The sequence below is a fragment of the Pseudorasbora parva genome, chromosome 9 (genome assembly GCF_024679245.1).
Source record: "Pseudorasbora parva isolate DD20220531a chromosome 9, ASM2467924v1, whole genome shotgun sequence".
Taxonomy (NCBI): domain Eukaryota; kingdom Metazoa; phylum Chordata; class Actinopteri; order Cypriniformes; family Gobionidae; genus Pseudorasbora; species Pseudorasbora parva.
Genome location: NC_090180.1, coordinates 17,439,967 through 17,458,686, shown reverse-complemented (window position 1 = coordinate 17,458,686; position 18,720 = coordinate 17,439,967). Strand labels below are relative to the sequence as shown.

The window sequence follows — 18,720 nt, the reverse complement described above, 5'->3', positions numbered from 1 at the left end:
GACTGGTGTTGTTTTTGATGCTCCTAGGCATATGCGTAGAGCTCTATATTGTATTCTATCTAATCTTTTTAATAATGTTTCTGAAGCTGAACCATAAATCATGCATCCATAATCAATTATAGATCTTATCAATGCTTGATATATTGTTAACATTGATTCTCTTTCAGCTCCCCATTCTTTGCCAGCTATTGCCCTCATCACATTTAAGGTCCTCCTGCACTTTTTATCCATTTCCTCAATATGTTTTTTCCAGGTATATTTCTCATCTAACCAAATTCCAAGATATTTAAAGACCTTAACTTGTTCTAGTGATTTTCCATATAATACCAAACCAATATCTTTATAAATTTCTTTTTTCTTACTGAATAACATATAATTTGACTTACTTGTTGACATTTTAAAACTCCATTCTATACTCCATTTTTCCACCTTTTTTATTGCTATTTGCATACTTGAAATTACTTGCCGAACATTTCGACCTCTCTTCCAAATAGTCCCATCGTCAGCATATAAAGCACAACCCACACCATGTCCTACATTGTCAAAAATATCATTAATCATAATGTTAAAAAGAATTGGACTTATTACACTCCCTTGTGGGATACCATTTTCTGCTTTAAAAACTGAGGACTGACATGCTCCCACTTGTACTATAAATGTTCGTTCAAATAAAAACTGTGATATCCAATTATACATTTTACCATCTATTCCTATCTTTGATGCTTTTATTAACAACCCTTCTCTCCATACTGTATCATAAGCCTTTTCTATATCAAAATATACTACTGCCATAATTTCTCTCATTTTAAATGCCTTCTCAATTTCATTACTGACCTTAATTAATGCATCCATTGTTGATCTTTTACCTCTAAATCCACATTGATATTTACTTAATTGACCCTTCTTTTCTAGCTCATAAGATAATCTATACACTATGATCTTCTCCATTATTTTACATAAGCTTGAAGTTAAAGCAATAGGTCGATAATTTCCAGGGTTTGTTGGATTTTTACCTGGTTTTCCTATTGGGATAACTACAGCTTGTTTCCATATTTTTGGGAGTATTCCTTCTGTCCATATTTTATTATATAACTTGAGTATCTTCAGTAATACACTATCTGTCAGATGTTTTATCATTAAATAACTTACCCCATCACATCCAGGAGCAGTATTGCCACATTTTTGTATTGCTATTTTCAGTTCTTTGATTGTGAATTCTGAATCTATACAACTATTATTACTATTTCTCTTCTTCATTATATCTGGATTTTTATCTAAAATATCTCTTCTTCTTAATTCATATTCTTCTCCCAATTCTATTTTATGTGCTTTTTCTAATACCTTACCCAAGATATTTGCTTTACTTATGTCTGTTACTGCCACTGTATCCCCTTCAATTAAAACTGGTATTTGAGTTGATTTTCTCCCTTTCCCACACATACTTCTTAACATATTCCAAATTTTATCCAAAGGAGTATCTTTTCCTATGGTAGAACAAAATTCTCTCCATCCTTCTCTCTTGGCATTCTTAATTATTATTCTTGTTTTAGCTCTTGCTTTCTTATATTCCATCATATTACTCATATTCATATTGTTCCTAAGTTTTTTAAATGCCTTATTTCTTTCTTTTATTGCTTTACTGCATTCTTCTTTCCACCATGGAATATTTTTATTTTTCTGCCCTGCATTTCTTTGTGGTATATATATTGTTGCAGCTTCCATAATTAAATTAGTTATTGAATTGCAGAATGTTTCTACCGAATCTTCAACCAGTGTATCCTTATATGCTTCACAATACTTGCTAAATGAATTCCATTCTGCTTTCTCATACATCCATTTCCTTTGTAAAAAACATCCAGTATTACTACCATTTACATGTATTTTACAAACAATTGGAAAATGATCACTTCCAACTGTATTCTCACTGCTTACTTTCCATTCACATATTTCAGCCATTCCATTTGATATTAGTGTTAAATCTATATTTGATACCGTATTATCTGTTATATTATACCTAGTGCCTTCTCCTGTATTTAAGCATACTAACCCTCTATCATCCATAATTTGTTCCATTACTTCCCCATTGTGATCTATATTTTTACTTCCCCACATCCCATTATGTGCATTAAAATCACCACACCATAATTCCTTTTTGCATTTTTCAATTTTTTCAAACAAATTTATTGATATCTTCTTACATGGGTTATAAAAATTATATATAACAATTGACTCTTTTTCAAGAAATACCTCTACCACAACACATTCAATATCCTTAATCTCTTCTAATTCCCTATACATGGTTCCTTCTTCCAAAAAAGTTACTACACCTCCACCTTGTTTCCCCACTCTATCCCTCCTAACAGACGTATAACCTGGTAAGACAAATTGAAGATTTGGCTTGAGCCATGACTCTTGTACACAAATAATGTTTGGCTTATTCTCTAAATCTAACACAAATTTTTTGAATTCCTGACCGTTTGCTACAAGGCTCCTTGCATTCCATTGTAATATAGTTATCGTCATTAAGCTAGTCAGAAACTTGAGAAGCTTCTACTGTTACTGATCGAGTCAGAATCTCATGTATCGTGTTTGCTGAAATCCCAGATATCCCTAGGAATTCTGATGCAGCCTCTAGAATTGTTTTGATCTTGGCTGATCTACTTGGTAACATAGCAGTGACATTTATAACCTTTATAATAAAGGCTAGAAAGTTCTCTTTTGTCAATATTAGTACATTATCTTTAATAGCACCCTCACCTTTATTCTCATTCTCTTTTGTTTTTGTTGTTTCTATGTTCCTGAACTCTTGATTGTTTTGTTCCCTTACCTTCTCCACATTATCTACTTTACTTCCACAAATCTTCACAGCTTCAGCATAAGTGACTTTATGCTCAGCCTTATATTTTTGGACTTCTTTAGCTTTCATTTGAACCTCACATCCTCCATATGCAGCACTGTGAGGACCACCACAGTTACAGCATTTGAGTCCATTCACCTCAGTACATTTGTCATATTCGTGTTCTCCTCCACATTTAACACATCTTACTTTCCCCCTACATACTGCAGCCACATGTCCAATTCGCTGACACTTAAAACACCTTAGTGGCATTGGAACATACACTCTTACTGGATAGCTAATATATCCCATTTGTACCTTTTCAGGCATTTTTCCTTCAAATGTCAGCAAGACACACATAGTATCTTGTCGCTGTCCCTCTTTAGTCTTATATAATCTTCTCACATCAACCACTTTTCCTCCTTTTATATTTTCTTGAATTTCATCAGTAGGTATATATGTTGGAATTCCATATATTACTCCCTTTTCATTCTTGGATACGCCAATCTCTTTGACCATGATCTTTTCCCCATTCATTTCTTTCATCTTGAGCAGCTTGTTTTTTTGCCCTCCATCTTTCGTTATAATCAACACTCTCCCTTGCCCTAAACATTTGGCCATGATAACCGCTCCGATACTTTTATCAATTGCTTTGGTCAGTCCTAATGGATGCAGATGTTTTCCTGAGCTCTTTTCAAATGTCAGCATTACTTTGAACCCATTCTCCTCCGTATTTTGTACAATCTGCTCTCTTGAATTTTCCTGATTTGTTTTGTTCTTTTTTTTATTCAAATCCTTTACAGTTAACACCATATCCCCACTATCTTCTTGCTCCTTAACAGATTTCTTGCGTTTTGAGTTTTTCTTCCTTGAGTATACTTCCGTATATTCCTCCCTGCCCTCCATGATCGATTCTTCAGAATCTTCATCCATGACTGCACAACAGCAAACGTTTGTTACCTATCCTTGTCTTTTTCCTTCGCAAAATTTGAAATCCGTTTCAGAAACCTCCTCCAACTCCTCGCCGCCCCACTCGACTCTTTCCTATTTGACTGGTTGGCATAAAGTGACACATTTGTACTAAGTGACACAACTACACTAACGGCAGAGTTCAACTTCAGATGAGTTGGCCGGAAGAGGGTGTGTTACCACAAATTCTTCCCGGCTTTCGCATTCCAAAAGTTCCGATCCTAGAAATTACAACTAAGAAAATAGCAAGGAAAAGACACAAACAAATATAAAATGTTGACGTTTGATAATGTTAAAATGTAAAATGTTTGCATTTTTAGTATTATATATCCTAAATGATGGATTTAAATAGGCAAACGCATAAGAGTCTATGGTTGGATCAATTATGTTTGGCAACAGTTCTTCTAACCCTGATTGATGACGTAAGATGATGTTTTTTTAAAACAACCATGTAGAAAGATCTTTGCCATATTCTAAGATGACTATGTCATGATTCATCAGGCTCAAATTGTGATAAATGGAGGGAGCATGAAGAATCATTTTTACACATGAATTATTTTTTTATGGTCTATGATTGGTACCTCCAATTTAATTCATTGAAAGTCTTTGGGGTGTGCTTTAGGAGACTTTACAGAGTGCTGGAATGCAAGAGCATACAAGATTTTGACCGAATATGCACCTCTTGGTGGAAATAACATCCTAACATTTAGTTCCACCAAGATTTGGCATAAACAACATGGACCGATGTATCAACGGTGCAGGCTTAAGTGTGTGTGAGATATTTTCTTGGCACACTTTGGGCCTCTTAGTACCAGTTGAACATCACTCCACAGCCTACCAGAGTATTGTTACCACCTCCATCTCTTTATGACCACAGGGTTTCCATCTTCTGATGGCCACTTCCAGTAGGAACACGCCATGTCATAAAGCTCAAATCATCTTATACATGACAATGAGCTCACTAAACTCAAATGGCCTCCACAGTCTCCAATAGAGCAGCTTTGGGATGTGGTGGAAGATCCTCATCATGGATGTACAGTAGGGCTGGGATAAACGATTATTTTTTAAACGATTAATCTAGCGATTATTTTTTCGATGCATCGATTAATCTAACGATTAATTTTTCCTGTCCGATTCGGTTACGATTCGATTCGATTACCGATTATCTCCCCATTAATTGCCTAATAGCAATTTATACATGTTGATTTAATTATCTGAATGAAAAAAACAAATTCCTTAACATTGCAATATATGTTTATTGCTCTTAAAATTCCAAAGTAAGACTATACAAGAGCAATGCATTCAATAAAACCTTGAAAACATAAAGTAGGCTACACACACAGACACAGACACACACACACACACACACACACACACACACACACACACACACACACACACACACACACACACACACACACACACACACAAATAAATAAGTATTAACCTACAACAAAGAAACATATTATACGATTTTTCTATGTATGCAACTCAGCCTACAGGCTGTGCCCATCGATTAAATATCAACAAGTTGGTTAATCAAATCCGGGGACACACTGCAAGCGTGAGCGTCTCGGCTGCGTGGCGTGTCCGTTTTTGTTTCGGCTCCCATGTTAACAGGTTGGAGTTTGCACACTGCCTGTGACGCGCGGAAAACGCGTGCATGCTGGAAATAGAAGAGCGCCTATTTTTCACGTGTGTTGGGAGCGTCTCCAGGCAAAATAGAATAGGAAAAGATGTTTATATATCATTTTGACACGAATACATATTATTAAATTACATTTTCATGTTTGAAAGTCTGTAGGTTTACATAAATGCAGATATAGGCCTAATTGTAATAATAAAAAACGTCAATTATCGATTTTGAAATATTGCAACTGTCAATACACAACGAAATATTCTGTAGCCTATTTTGCCGTCAAAACCATAGATATGTGGCTGCTCCCGACGTTTTCTTTGCTGTATCAGTAGGCTATTTATGTTTAACATTAGGAATAGGGCTTCCCTCCGCATCAATAGCAGCAGCAGCGCCGCGTCAGACACGCTTCTAGTGTGCAAAGGCAGAGAAAACGCCACGCAGCCCCGTGGCTGACCCGCAACAGAAACGCCACGCGCATCCGCGGCATGACAGTGAAAAAAGTTACATGTAGAGTGCATTATGGGCGCCAATACTCCGTTTAAAACCGGAATAGTCCTGGGATGAAACTGCTCACTTAGAGGATGGATACCCTCGGTCACATCAGCGCGATTAGACATTGAACATTTTAAATTTAAAACAGCTTATTATGTAGGTAACCTAGCCAATGTGTCTGATGCTTTCACTTGATGCAAACGTTTGTTTTTGTGATTAAAATACATCAAATATTACCAAAACATCTGTCTTCCTGTTTGCAAAAATTTGTTTATGTAGCCGTGACAACAAAACGCGTGCGCGCATCCCTGTGATGCTCCGTGCGCACCGCGCGCCAACCCCATAGACTGTGGCCAACCCGCAAGCCTTGCACTTCTGAAAGTCTGAGGAGCCACTCGTGTTGCTACCATATATATACATAATAAATAATATACTTAATTACATAATATACTTTATTATGTACATCTATGGTTGCTACTACTCTCCGGCGCCGCCATCTTTATTTTGAGTGACGAATCGACGCGCATATTTTGCGTCGACGTATTTTTTGCGTCGACGTCATCGATGACGTCGACGCGTTGTCCCAGCCCTAATGTACAGCCAACAAATCTGCATCAACTGCGTGATGTGTATGTGTGTGTGTGTGTGTGTGTGTGTGTGTGTGTGTGTGTGTGTGTGTGTGTGTGTGTGTGTGTGTGTGTGTGTGTGTGTGTGTGTGTGTGTGTGTGTGTGTGTGTGTGTGTGTGTGTGTGTGTGTGTACCACAAGGACAAGGTTTTGATCGGTTTTCACATCATTTTCAAGGCTGAGCTTTAAAATACTATTTATAATAGATATATTATTTCTGTTGAACAGTAATGTTGTACAGGCTTACAGTTAAACCGCTTTGGAGTTTTTAAAATAATTATTTGAATACAGTGTTTGGTTTAGTTTTCAAAAACAATAAATAGGCGTTTGGTTACTAAATCTGCTTTGGTGAATGAACAACTTGCATCAGTATAAGATTAAAAATTAAGTATTTTCATACCGTTTAATCAAATCAAATTATAATAAAAAACACTATCACAATGTAGAAAGTCTTTAAAAACGAATTTATAAATGATATCCCACAAGATATGTTACACAGACATATTGTATTGTCTTTTTAAATACGTATTTTGCATTCTATCAATTCGGTCATCCGGTGAACTAATCGTGCTCGAGTGCTTCTGCCTGAACACACTGGTCGTTTCGAACGACGATTCTGCGCATCGATTCATGGCTCTGGGCTGATCTGAATTGAGCCTAGTGATCCCGCTTGAGCGCTTTTTCCTGATCACGAACAGCGCGATTAAACTCTGCATCTGCACTGAGGGTAAGATTAACTGCATAAAGTGTTTTACTATGCCCTTAACCCACTCTGTAATATCAATGTAAAGAATTCGAGTCAAATGTACCTTTGCGTCGCAACCATTGTTGTTGTCCTGTTCTGGTGAACATTACCAACAAAACGAATCACATCCGATTTAATTTAATGTGCGTCAATAGCAGTTTGTAGCTGTAAGCATCTGTGATGGTCTGCAGTGGGAGCAGTGTGCTTGTTTATCGTTTCGTTATTAAGTGTTTATTATTATGCACACTCGCTACTAGGCCACATTGCTCACATTGATACAAGATGCAATCAATGTTGTGAGAGAAAATCGTCACGGGTGCTCTGCTTTATGTTGAATATTAATATTTCTGCTCTGCGGGCCATTTTTGTTAGTTTGTGTTTCGTGCACAAACGTGTCCCACTGTTAACGAATCAGCAGATAGGAACAGTTGTCACTTGTTTTTTTGTTTTTTTACCTCTGTGGTTTGTATGTGGTGTGAATTAACGGTTCTCACCTCGGAGAGCGATTAGTTCAGCCTCATTGGATTGGCTGACACTGCTTGCAGCTCTTTTGATGCCACACAAGGGCCCTTTATGCGCGAGCGAGGCTCCAGCTGGACGTGCTGCATGCAGTGTGCCCTGATTGGATGAAGCTCATGCACAAGAAATGACGTCTTCGAGCAGTTATAAAAGTCTGCACTTTACAAGACCAATTGTTTTACCACTGATTGCCACGTTGAAAAATTCACATATAATATACATGATCCCTTTCAAATAGTATAATGAGATTTTTTTTAAATGAATTATATATATATAGTTTCTCCCATTCATTGTAAGATCAGTAAAAAATCAAACTTTAATCTTTTATCACTAGACATGATATGTTCCTTAGAATCCGGCCTGAAACCAGTTTCTGTAGGAGGAAACGTCATACACAGAAACAAAATGTTTAGTCATTGAATGACTTGCCAAGTAAGCTGCCTAGGTTTCAGACATAACTTAGGCCACTTTATAATTTGTATTATCTGTTTAGGAGTTGTGTTAAGAGATTAAAATAAGATTTCGAAGAGATTGTGACAGATATATATACTGTATAACTATTGTACAGTACAAGGTACTTCTTTTTTTAAAGAAATAATCATAATTTTTCCTCAGATGTTTTAATTTAACAGTAAACCTCTGCATTTTGTTTGGGAAGGAATTATTTAATTTTCGTTTGATTAAATAAAATAATTACTCCATTAAAATTGAACACTTCAATTAATTAGACTTGCTTTTGATTAAAAGTAAACATTTAATTTAACACACAAAACTCACAAAATTTTAATGAAAAAAAAAACATTGCAGAAAAAGAGGCCTTGAGCACATGAAACCTCATATTTGTTTATGCTATGTGCGTCTAATCTTCTCAACCCTTTTTTTCTTATCAGTTCATCCCACCATTTCTGCTCTTTCTGATGACATGCAGTCTGACCTGAGATCAGGCCTCGCTCTTGCACATAAACTAAACAGACGTTACTCACTGATGTCCAAGCACACCAGCATCCACTGCTGAAGCCAGTGTCCTATTAACCCAAATTCATATCAACTGCTCAGCACTAGAAAGAAACATATGTGACACACAGATATGAAGGTTAAGTTCAGTGTATATCAGTACAGAGGGACTAAGCTCCATGTGTGCCACTGTAATCTGTTTTGGTTTATGTAGATTGCTTTATCTGAATATTTGAAACTTGTATTTTTTCTGCAGTTCAATGTGAGCTCAAACCTGTATTTGTTGGGTCAGGTGCAGTAGAGAGTGCCATGCAGGAAGGAGAGGAGAGGAAGTGAGGCGATGGGCTGCACCTCAGCCAAGCAGTTGTCATCTGTACCCAGTGATGAAGAGGGCCGGGGTAAGGCCTACAGCAACGGAGATGCCTTCTCCGGTCAGTGTACTAGCTGTGTGTTCACATATCTACATGTTATGATAATCTATAAGATATTTACGGAGGCAGAGTTGAATTGAATTTAAAATTTCCTGAATCTAAATTGACTGTGTATTGAGGTGGCGAACCGAACTGCAGTGACACTTCAGCTTCACTATCACAGGAATAAATTCTATTTTAAAAATAAAGGGGAGGGGGTTAAAAGCTTATTAAAAATGAAAAGCTTTTATTTGAAGTTTTATGTTGTTAATACACACATACATATTGTACTCTCAATTCTAATTCTTGTAATTGTAACTAAATGTTGACAACAATTCTACTGCTGTAGAACATTGAAGAGCAAAAGAAATTGGGTCTAACAGAAGTTGAGAACCAAGTGGTATATTTTTGAAATTCTTGGTGGTTTCATAGTGGGAATACACTATATTATAAAGCAGTTTTTACAGTCCTATTAGTATAAGTAGTGATTTAGCAAGTGCTTTTATCCAAAGTGAATTAGATTCAGTTATTATAGAGACAATCCCTACCTGGAGTAATCTAGATTTAACTGCCTTTGAAACATTGATGACAACTCATGTCTTGTTCTTGTGGGCTTGAATAAATAAGCAAGACTGTACATCCAGCTGGTTGTTATTGCAGAATAAAACCCAACTGGATGTACATTATCCCGCTTATTACAAAGCTACTTGCCACATAATTAAATAGCTAGACATGAAATATTGATCTGAGTCAAAATATTTGATTAGCTCTTTAAACGCAAAAGCTTCCACAGAGAGAGAAGTTGCTAGCAAGCGGCAAGTTTAAACTAGACGGACACTTAAGGGATACGGTACAGTAATACAACTTATTTACACAGACTTTCACCACATTAATAATTATGGGCATAAGTGATATTGATTTGAGTTTTAAAATCGTACCCGTTTTTTATCTTATCCATTACAGTGCAGTGCAAAATGGCAGCAGCTGCGTTTGTGTGAAAGAAGTGTGAGCAAGTTTGTGATACTGGATGACATAATTAAATGACTGTGCACAAAATATTTGAGTTTTATTTTTATTAGCTCACCAAACACAAAACATTCCTAGCAAGTGTAAAGCGTCAATTTCAGTGACCGTTACCCGGATGAGCCTGTGTTGTCAGTTTTTACGGGGCATAATATACTACTGGATTCCTGGTTTTATGATCCATTAGATCCCCCTAAAAAGTATGTCTTGTGGATATCGGTGGTTATTCAGGAGGGTTGGTTATCCGTAATCCACTACATATGTACATTTTGGTCCCATACTACTTTTTGTTACACAATATCCTGTTTAAATAAGAAAATTCACATAATTACAATTAAAATTATAAATGGATTAAGAATCCTTTTTCCAGTTGACTCTTTCTGTGTTGTAGATGAGTATAAACTGAAAGGCGTTGAGAAGGTGAAGTACATGCATGGAGAAGAGGAGCGGACGAACACACGAAACCAAGAGAACTTGGTAAAGATCGATACACAGTATTCTTGAAACATTATGCATCTCCAAATAATCATTTTATCTTCCTGGAGAACATACATTTTCCCTCTTGTATGCGTTTCAGGAAAAGAGCACATTTTTGCACAAGGGCAGGCATAAAGATGCCACCGGAAATGGTAATAAGATAAGGTGAGTTTGTGTTTGGTTACAGCTCTTAAGTATTAAGAATTCAGGACAAATAAGATGTTTACCAAGCCTTGACTGTTCCTCAGTATCCACTCCTCAGAGAGCCAGCAGGAGTTCTTCAGGATGCTGGATGAGAAGATTGAAAAGGTATGGGATATAGCACTTTTTATACTCCGCTCGCACATGCACCTTGAATCTTTTCCCCAACAATTATGGCTCGTTTCCACTGATTGGTACTACAGTACAGTACAGTCCAGTACGATTTGGGAATGTAAACCCTGATCTGGCTTGTGTTTTCACCACCAATAGTACCCTTACTTGATAGGTATAGTGAATGCCAGAAAGTAGTGATCGACATCATTCTCACGCAAAGAAGTAAGCGAAAAGGCTAAAGCTGCACTATGTAATTTTTCCGTCCACTAGAGGGCGCCTATTCAAAACAAAGGCATTGTTTGATGATACCAAGTTTGAGCTCAGAATCTTGGGACATGTGGTTTTCACCTCACAGCCGATGGAAAAGAATCGGGATAGGACTCGGGAAGAAATCATGTTCATGGATGCGGATATTAACGTTACTGTAGTTTGAAGCAGAGCCGGACCGAGTGTTGTGGAGCTGAGCAAGGCCACTGGAGCAATTGTTACGCAACACACGCCTCGCGAGCAGTGGGACTTTTATTATGATGGGACACAGTCATGAGCATAAGCCCCGTTTCCACCAAAATTACCCGGAACAATTTGTACCAGAAACTTTTTTACAAGAACTTTTCTCCCCCCAGACCTGCAACTGTCTGCGTTTCCACCGCGATCTAAAGTTCCGTGAAGATTAGGCAAATTAGTCCGGTGATGTAGGACTGCATTTTTGTAGTGAATGTAGTAATCATTTTTGCGCGGCCGCAAAAATGAACAAAAAAATTATGACATTTTTTGTACCAATTGAAAGATTTAGTGGACTGTTTACATGAGACGTTATCTAAACCGATCTGGTGTTTACATGTGATGACTTTCAATCGCAATCATTTTGTCACATGCAGTTTGTCTGCCGCATCAAAAATGTCAACGCTGTTTTCTCCAGCAGCTGGAATGTGTTTACTTTAGCCATAGCAACTCTTAACGGCCACCGGGACTAATACAGTATTATATAAGCTTTTTATTTGTTTAAAGTGTAATAATCATCTCAGAAAAAAAAAATTTTAAAGTAAAAACTGCCTGGGGCAATATACGCTGTGTCATTATTCCAACATTATCTTTATAGAAAAATTAGCTTTTCTCTCTTGTCAACATGAGCACGCTGTCACATCATGTAAGGACACACACTTAAAAGTAATCGGTCAGGTCGTTTACATGGTGAAAAATAGGCTGTAAAAAAATGAATAATGAGTATGGAAGAGATTCAAGCTGTGCTGCTTTTGCTGGTTATGTATAGGTTTACTAAAGAGGAAATTAACAACGACAGAAAATGTGGTTGAAATGCCGGTTGCAATAAAATGCTGTGTGAGCTCAACCAATCAGCATGTTCAGCGCCCAAGTCCCGCCCTCGAAAGTTCCTGAACTTTGAAAAAGTACTACCTCGCGAACAGGGCCATTTGGAGGGGGAAATATTTACCCGGAACTTCGTTTAGACCCTGGTTCCTGCGGTCAAAACACACAGAGTACCACCCAAAGTTCCTGGTTCCTGGGTAAAGTTCCTGCGGTGGAAACGCGGCTTTAGACAGTAAAAGAAATGGACACAGTGACCCCATAGACTTCAACGGTGGAAAATGAAGTCAATTAGAAGCACTCACTTCCTGATGGCTGAGCGTACTGCACAGGCTCAGACTGAGCTTGACGATGTAGATGTGACGTGCGCCTCCTGTCTGACAGTTGTAGGTCTTCTAGTAGTTGTGGAATGTGAATTCTGAATCATGTTGTTTAAATGTTTTGTCCCGTTACTTTTCGCTCTCTATGGGCTTCTCTCCATTCTTCTCCCTTGACTTTATCAGACTTTATGTCTCCACGTCCCCCCAACTGTCTCATAGACAGTAAAAGATTGCGCCCGAGCATCTTCTCCTGTCTATACAGTAATTCCTCTACTGTGCGACAGAGTCGCGTTGGTTATGATGTAATCGTTAGCCTATTTTTACAAAAACAGCTTCTACGGGGCGATAGTGTAAGATACAAGGTAACGGAGCGTTTTATACATTGTCGTGTTTCTTTAGAAATAAACAATGGAAAAATGGAGTCTTTAAACACCTCAGATGTAAAGTTATTCACTGTCAAAGTGATGAAAAAATTAATGGGAGTCAATGGGATGCTAACACCAGGTAATGGCTTGGTTAGCAATGGTCGCCCTTATAGGTGGTACGCTTTCCGAGTGCTTTCCGAGTGCTCAACTTAGATTACCCCCTTGGTCATGAGTATGAGGTAAAGCAGCTCTGTTTATCATATTATTATCATATTATTTATCATATGAGAAACATTTTAAGTGTGTTTAAAATTATGTTATGACGTTACTATGTGCGTTCACTCAACGGCTGTTGTGACACGTGTTCACACTGCTAAGAGTAAAACTGGAAACCGAGGGTAACGCAGATGTGACGCAATTGACAGGCGACTCCCTCAGACGTCCCGGTTCATTGGTTAAAATAGCAATTTTTGTACAATTTACAAATAGTTGGAAATAAACTATTGAGATATTGTAAGAACTCAACTGAACAAAATATATAACACTGGCCTGGTGTTTTTTGGATATTTTACTCCAAAAATACTACATGGTTAGCCTGGATGCCAGTCGAACTCAGCCCCACCCACAACATTTGAGCTCTGGCAATTCGGTCTGAACATGATCCATAGAGGAGTAATTATGGCAAGTTATTTTGGCAAGTCTACCTGCTAAAATTCGCATTCCTGGGTCTATATATCACATAATTGAGGTCGCTTCAACCTGTGGACATGGAAAACAAACCGCGGGGAAACCGCAGATTTGGCAACACAGTGCAATTGAGTTCTGTTGACATTTGACAACTAACGTTATGCGTTGCTCTGATTGGTTGTACATCAATCCAATTGATGTCTTTCCTGGTTTGGTTGAAACGCCCCATAATTTCAGCCCAATGGAGCAGAATCAGACTCATATTCTGACTAGAATTGAGTATGACGACGTAAGGCTACAACATAGTGCACCTTTAACAACAATAGGTGGTTGTTTTTCACAAGACAAGAAAAAACATTGTGTTGCAACGGTATTGTTTTTTCAACTGTATATTGAAAAATGGCGCCTCTTGTGTTGTCATTGCTCTTGTAGCTCACACAAGTGATTATTCTCTGTCAACCAATCAACGTTCTGCAATGAGTCTAGCTCCACCCTTTAGGTACTGGAATGTACTGGGTACACCAACAGAAGGGTGCCAAAAAAGTAAATTTATACTACATGCATTTATACTATATAGAACATACTTTTTAACAGTCCCAAAGCAACATTTTCAACCCAATAGAATAGGTATCTCGGACACAGCATTAGCCCCTTAAAAGTATACTCCATTTGATAGCTCACAAGAGCAGATACTGGACATGGATGACATGTAGATTGTTTTTGTTGTTGCTCCGTCTCTTTATAAAATGTGAAACATCGGGCCAGGGAAGTTGCCACTTTTTAGATGAACAAATTGGTGGGAAAAATACAATGCACATGTGCGAGCGGAGAGTATGTGCAGTTAGAAAAATCCGCAAACGACACGAATACTAAGTAGACAATCACATTTGAGGCGCATATGCTTACAAAACCTACAAAACATGCTCTTATGCTTATAAAACCAAAGTATCATTTGGGCTAAAGTTGTCAAACATTAGCAGTTCACCCTGCAGTGTTTCTTGTAAGCATGAACAATATCTCAAACCACGTAGCTTGTTTAGGAGAAGTCTGCTGTTACTTTACTGATGGCCAATTCACACTGCACAGGCAGGTCAGCCAACAACAACAGACACTGTCAGGATTTGTCAGATGAAAATAAATTACGAATCTAAAATAAAACCGCCCTGGGTCTTAGGAGGTTTAAACAACAATGTGAACGGCTAAATTAAAAAATGTTTTGTGCAGACAAAACATTCTTCAGAAAATTTGAGCCTGTTTGCCATTTATTCAAAGGTACTTTTACTTTTATAGGGACGGGACTACTGCTCGGAGGACGAGGATATGACATAGCATGCTGAGACGTTTGATTCGGGCCGACGTCGAGTCAATCCTGTCCCAAAGTTCCTTACAGCTCCTTTTCATGCCTCCTTACCCAACGGGTACTAATCTTCAAGAGCGTGGGGTTAAGTGACTTTCAGCCCTGTTGTTCACTCCGTTTACAATCCACACTCTCCCAAATGTCTTACAGGTCAGTATTTGAGACTCTTGAAGACTAGTATTTAACTGGTAGGGGGGCAAAGAAAGGCCATGGTTAAGGAGACTTGGGATTTGGCCCGAGTTTTGAATGGGAAAGCCATTTTCAGACTGTTCCTCAATCCCTTGCCTTAACCTACCCATAAGCCTTCTCCTACTCATAGACTACATTCAGTGGAGAGAGCCATTCAGAGAATCCTGGATTTCGCCCTCCCTTTGACATGGACACTACACATTGTGGACCAGCGGTGGAGATGATATCTCCTAAGGACTTACGGAGAGACTTAAGTGATTCTGTCTATGCTGTTGAGACACAGGAAGTGAAAGAATATGGACAGAAACCAGGCCATTTCTAGCATTCCAGTTTTGTTTTTTACTACGTGAGCAAGTATTTTTCACCCACAGTGTTTTATGTGTCTTTTTGACCGTTTTCTTTTGCGTTTTGTTACAACGCTCAGGACAGCTGTGCTGTATGTATCATCAGTAGATTTGATGTTGAATGACGGCAGTGCAGTTTCTTCAGGGCCGGTCTTGAGGACGTGTTGGGAAGAGGAGATAGATCACAGCATCTAGCCATGTTTAGAGACTCCAGTTACAGTATCTTGAGGTCATGTAGTTTGCAGATACTCATTTTGTTCTATATAGCAGGTGGATGTCATAAATTCTCTTGAGTTATATTCATTTTTTCTTTAGTTGTAAACCAGTACAAGTTTCAAAACCAGCCTTCAGAAAGTTTTACATAGATAAGTTTTATTATCAGGAAGTGCTTCTTCCTTTTACAGTATGACAGTAACTTGCCATAGCCTTAAGCACACAGTGTTTTCTTTTCTGATATGAGAGACAACAGTAAGCCATTAATTTCTGTATTTTCACACTAAAGTGAGTAATACCCCACATGTATGCTTAGGTTCTCTATGTACACAGTTGGGCCAAACATTAATGCCAAAAATGCAGTAAATGTGATGCCGAGTGAGAGAATGAATAAATAAATAAATAAATACACGTTGACCAACTCACCAAGGTTAAGCATAGGCATCTGTTTTATTGATGTATTTTCCAGCTCTGTATCAGTGATGTTAAAAGTGTTAATTCACCCCAAGAAGAAAATGTCATTTACTCACATTGATCAGTGCACATACATGAAGCAAATCAAATATGCTAAGTGGAAGCTCAACCAAGCTTGCTTGACGTGCTAAAAACAAACTTGCACATTAAACAAGTTTGATTGACCGCCTGTGTACTATATTTAAACCAATGCTTAAATGTGAATGAAATGCTAAATTTAACATGTTCATCATATAAAGTAATCACTTCTCGTCAGAAGATTCGGATTAAACCCTTTGATTCTTATGGATTGGTTTTTTACATCTTTGTGAACTTTTTGGCATGTCAAATGTTTTGATGGAATGGACTTTCAGAATTCATCTTGTGTGCTTCTAAGACGAACAAGTCTTCTGGATTTGGAATGACATGAGGGTGAGTAAATGAACACAGTTTCAACAATAAAAACATTTATTTTACAGCTTTCTCTGTTTGCTTTTTGGGAATTATGCTGTGTAATTTTACACATCTGTCATTTCAAGTGTTTGAGTAAAAAAAGGAGCAGCTCATTGGTGTTGTCTTTGTGTAATACTGCAATAATATATAACACACAAAAAAGATCCATGACTCCATTCCTAAGCGTATCTTATAAATGCAGTCTTTCTCCCTCTTCAAGGACAATACAAGTTCATAAATGCATTTAAACCAGCCTATATCAATTGCGATGCTGCCCAATCCACACATTAGATCACAATCTGCCTGGGTGCTCATCTCACGTCTGTAACCTGCGTTTGCGATGCTGTCGGCGGCCTTGGTCTTGGATGTCCACTGGAGGGTCAGGGGTCAGAAAGCCATCACACAGTCTCTGGTACACCAGGCTGGAGTCAGAAGCCACCGCACACAAGAGCATCGGGACACCTCTGTCCAATACAGTCCGCAACCTATAAAGATTCCATTGTAATATTTATTAAATCAAAGTCATGTTAAGGGATAAGGTTTATAAAGCAGTCATATATGTATATATATATTTTTTTATGTGACAACCTAATTGGAACCTAATTTTTTATGTGACAACCTAATTGGAAAATATACAGAACATTCCCTAATTTATATTTCAAGGTTTATTTTTCTAACAAAAACCTAAGCTTCCCAGAACATTGTAATGGAGGGTTTTTTTGGGTTTTTTTTTTTTTTTTTTGACAACTTAAAGAGAAAATGTTAGCTTGGAATTTAAAACGATATGTTTTAAAGTTCATGAAGCAGTGTTTTTGAAAGCGCCCATCACTTCTTCCAGCAGCTTTGATACTTCACAGCCCTAAGAGCTGCTTAGTATGACAGTATTACAGTAAACATTGACTGTGCCTACTCTCTGTGTTTGATGGATCTGTGTGAAGGCAGAGGGTAGATCATCTGAAGTGCTTCTCCTTCCCTCTCTCGACCCTCCAGCAGAACCGCCTGTAACTCTGGGCAGGAAACTCCAACCACCTCTTTCCATTTACGCACTTCAAAGGAAAGCCAAACTGTTGTTTAGTCTCTTTTTTAAATTCCACTTCTAACTACAATTGTAGGACTGCTGATTTTTCCTCACCTTCTATCAGTTCCATATACACCAGGAAAGCAGCATACACTTGAGCACTGTCACCAACATCTAAACGCATCAGCTCTTGGTACTAAAGAGAAGATCAAATGAAATGTCACTTGTCCAAAAATGCAGTGCATCAACTGATCATAATATGAATGTGACTCGCTCTTACGACGGCGTGCTGCTGGATCCAGTTCGGAAGATCTGCTCGATTTACTTCGTCCATCAAATTCTCCTTCTGCTTTTATCAATAAACCGCAAATTTAATCAATGCATGTAACAAAACGTGTTTTCAGATTCACCACGTGCAATCGTCTGCACTTGTAAATTACGAATCATAGCACATCGAAGGCATGTCTTGTGAATATTAAATATATTTAATACCCGTTGCTGGGTAACTTGACTGGAGCGTCCAATCACATAACGAAATTAATATTCATAAGGCATTATCAGAGACGTCCATTCGTTAACTGAATGGCGTTTACATACTAGCGTCTGCAGTGTTTCAGTCATAGACCCGTTTCAGTAGTAGACTATCCGTGCTAACTGTTAAATAGTATTTATGTGCTAAAAGAAGATTGTCTTAAGAGAAGTCTCGTTAGTCATTGACTTAATAGTTTTTTTTCATGGACGTAGCTGCTTTCAGACCACCCCCAAAGCGCCTTAATGCATCCCTACCCCGTGTACATCATGATAAGTTAGCATCAAGCCTTTGAACACCATCATATTGTTATTGTCCTCCCTTTAATTGCGTCCGTGTGGAACACACTACAGTATTTCTCAATGGGCCTATCTGTCGCAGTCAGATCACACAACTGTCTGTTTCAAATTCTTTATTTGCCTTACAAAATAATTGCCTACTTGACGATAACAATAACATACTTA

At 38.0% G+C, this 18,720-nt stretch overlaps 3 protein-coding genes across 5 annotated transcripts in view; 1 reads left to right on the top strand and 2 right to left on the bottom strand.

The window, feature by feature from the left end:
* sec22ba (SEC22 homolog B, vesicle trafficking protein a) overlaps positions 1-7,943 on the bottom strand; it is a 14,911-nt gene extending 6,968 nt beyond the window's left edge. The window contains exon 1 of one of the 2 annotated variants that reach the window (XM_067454183.1): positions 7,802-7,943. The gene's annotated coding sequence lies outside the window, so the exon portion shown is untranslated. Of the gene's footprint in view, positions 1-3,894; positions 4,039-7,801 lie in introns of those variants that run through there. The other variant, XM_067454181.1, reaches the window with a different exon arrangement.
* On the top strand, positions 7,140-16,732 carry zgc:55943 (uncharacterized protein LOC406337 homolog). 2 transcript variants are annotated; one of them, XM_067454187.1, is made up of 6 exons: positions 7,140-7,289; positions 9,073-9,178; positions 10,605-10,690; positions 10,791-10,855; positions 10,939-10,999; positions 14,991-16,732. In XM_067454187.1, exons 2-6 carry the CDS (start codon positions 9,121-9,123, stop codon positions 15,027-15,029), a joined length of 309 nt encoding a protein of 102 aa, XP_067310288.1. In that variant the 5' UTR covers positions 7,140-7,289; positions 9,073-9,120; the 3' UTR covers positions 15,030-16,732. The 2 variants fall into 2 exon arrangements, with proteins under 2 accessions (XP_067310288.1, XP_067310287.1); XM_067454186.1 differs by having other exon boundaries at positions 9,073-9,211.
* tsen15 (TSEN15 tRNA splicing endonuclease subunit) lies at positions 16,229-18,720 on the bottom strand. The gene is made up of 5 exons (XM_067454185.1): positions 18,514-18,720; positions 18,008-18,073; positions 17,842-17,923; positions 17,620-17,755; positions 16,229-17,194 (listed from the first exon to the last, which is right to left on the bottom strand). The coding sequence occupies exons 1-5, from the start codon at positions 18,559-18,561 to the stop codon at positions 17,026-17,028; spliced, it is 501 nt and encodes a 166-aa protein (XP_067310286.1). The 5' UTR covers positions 18,562-18,720; the 3' UTR covers positions 16,229-17,025.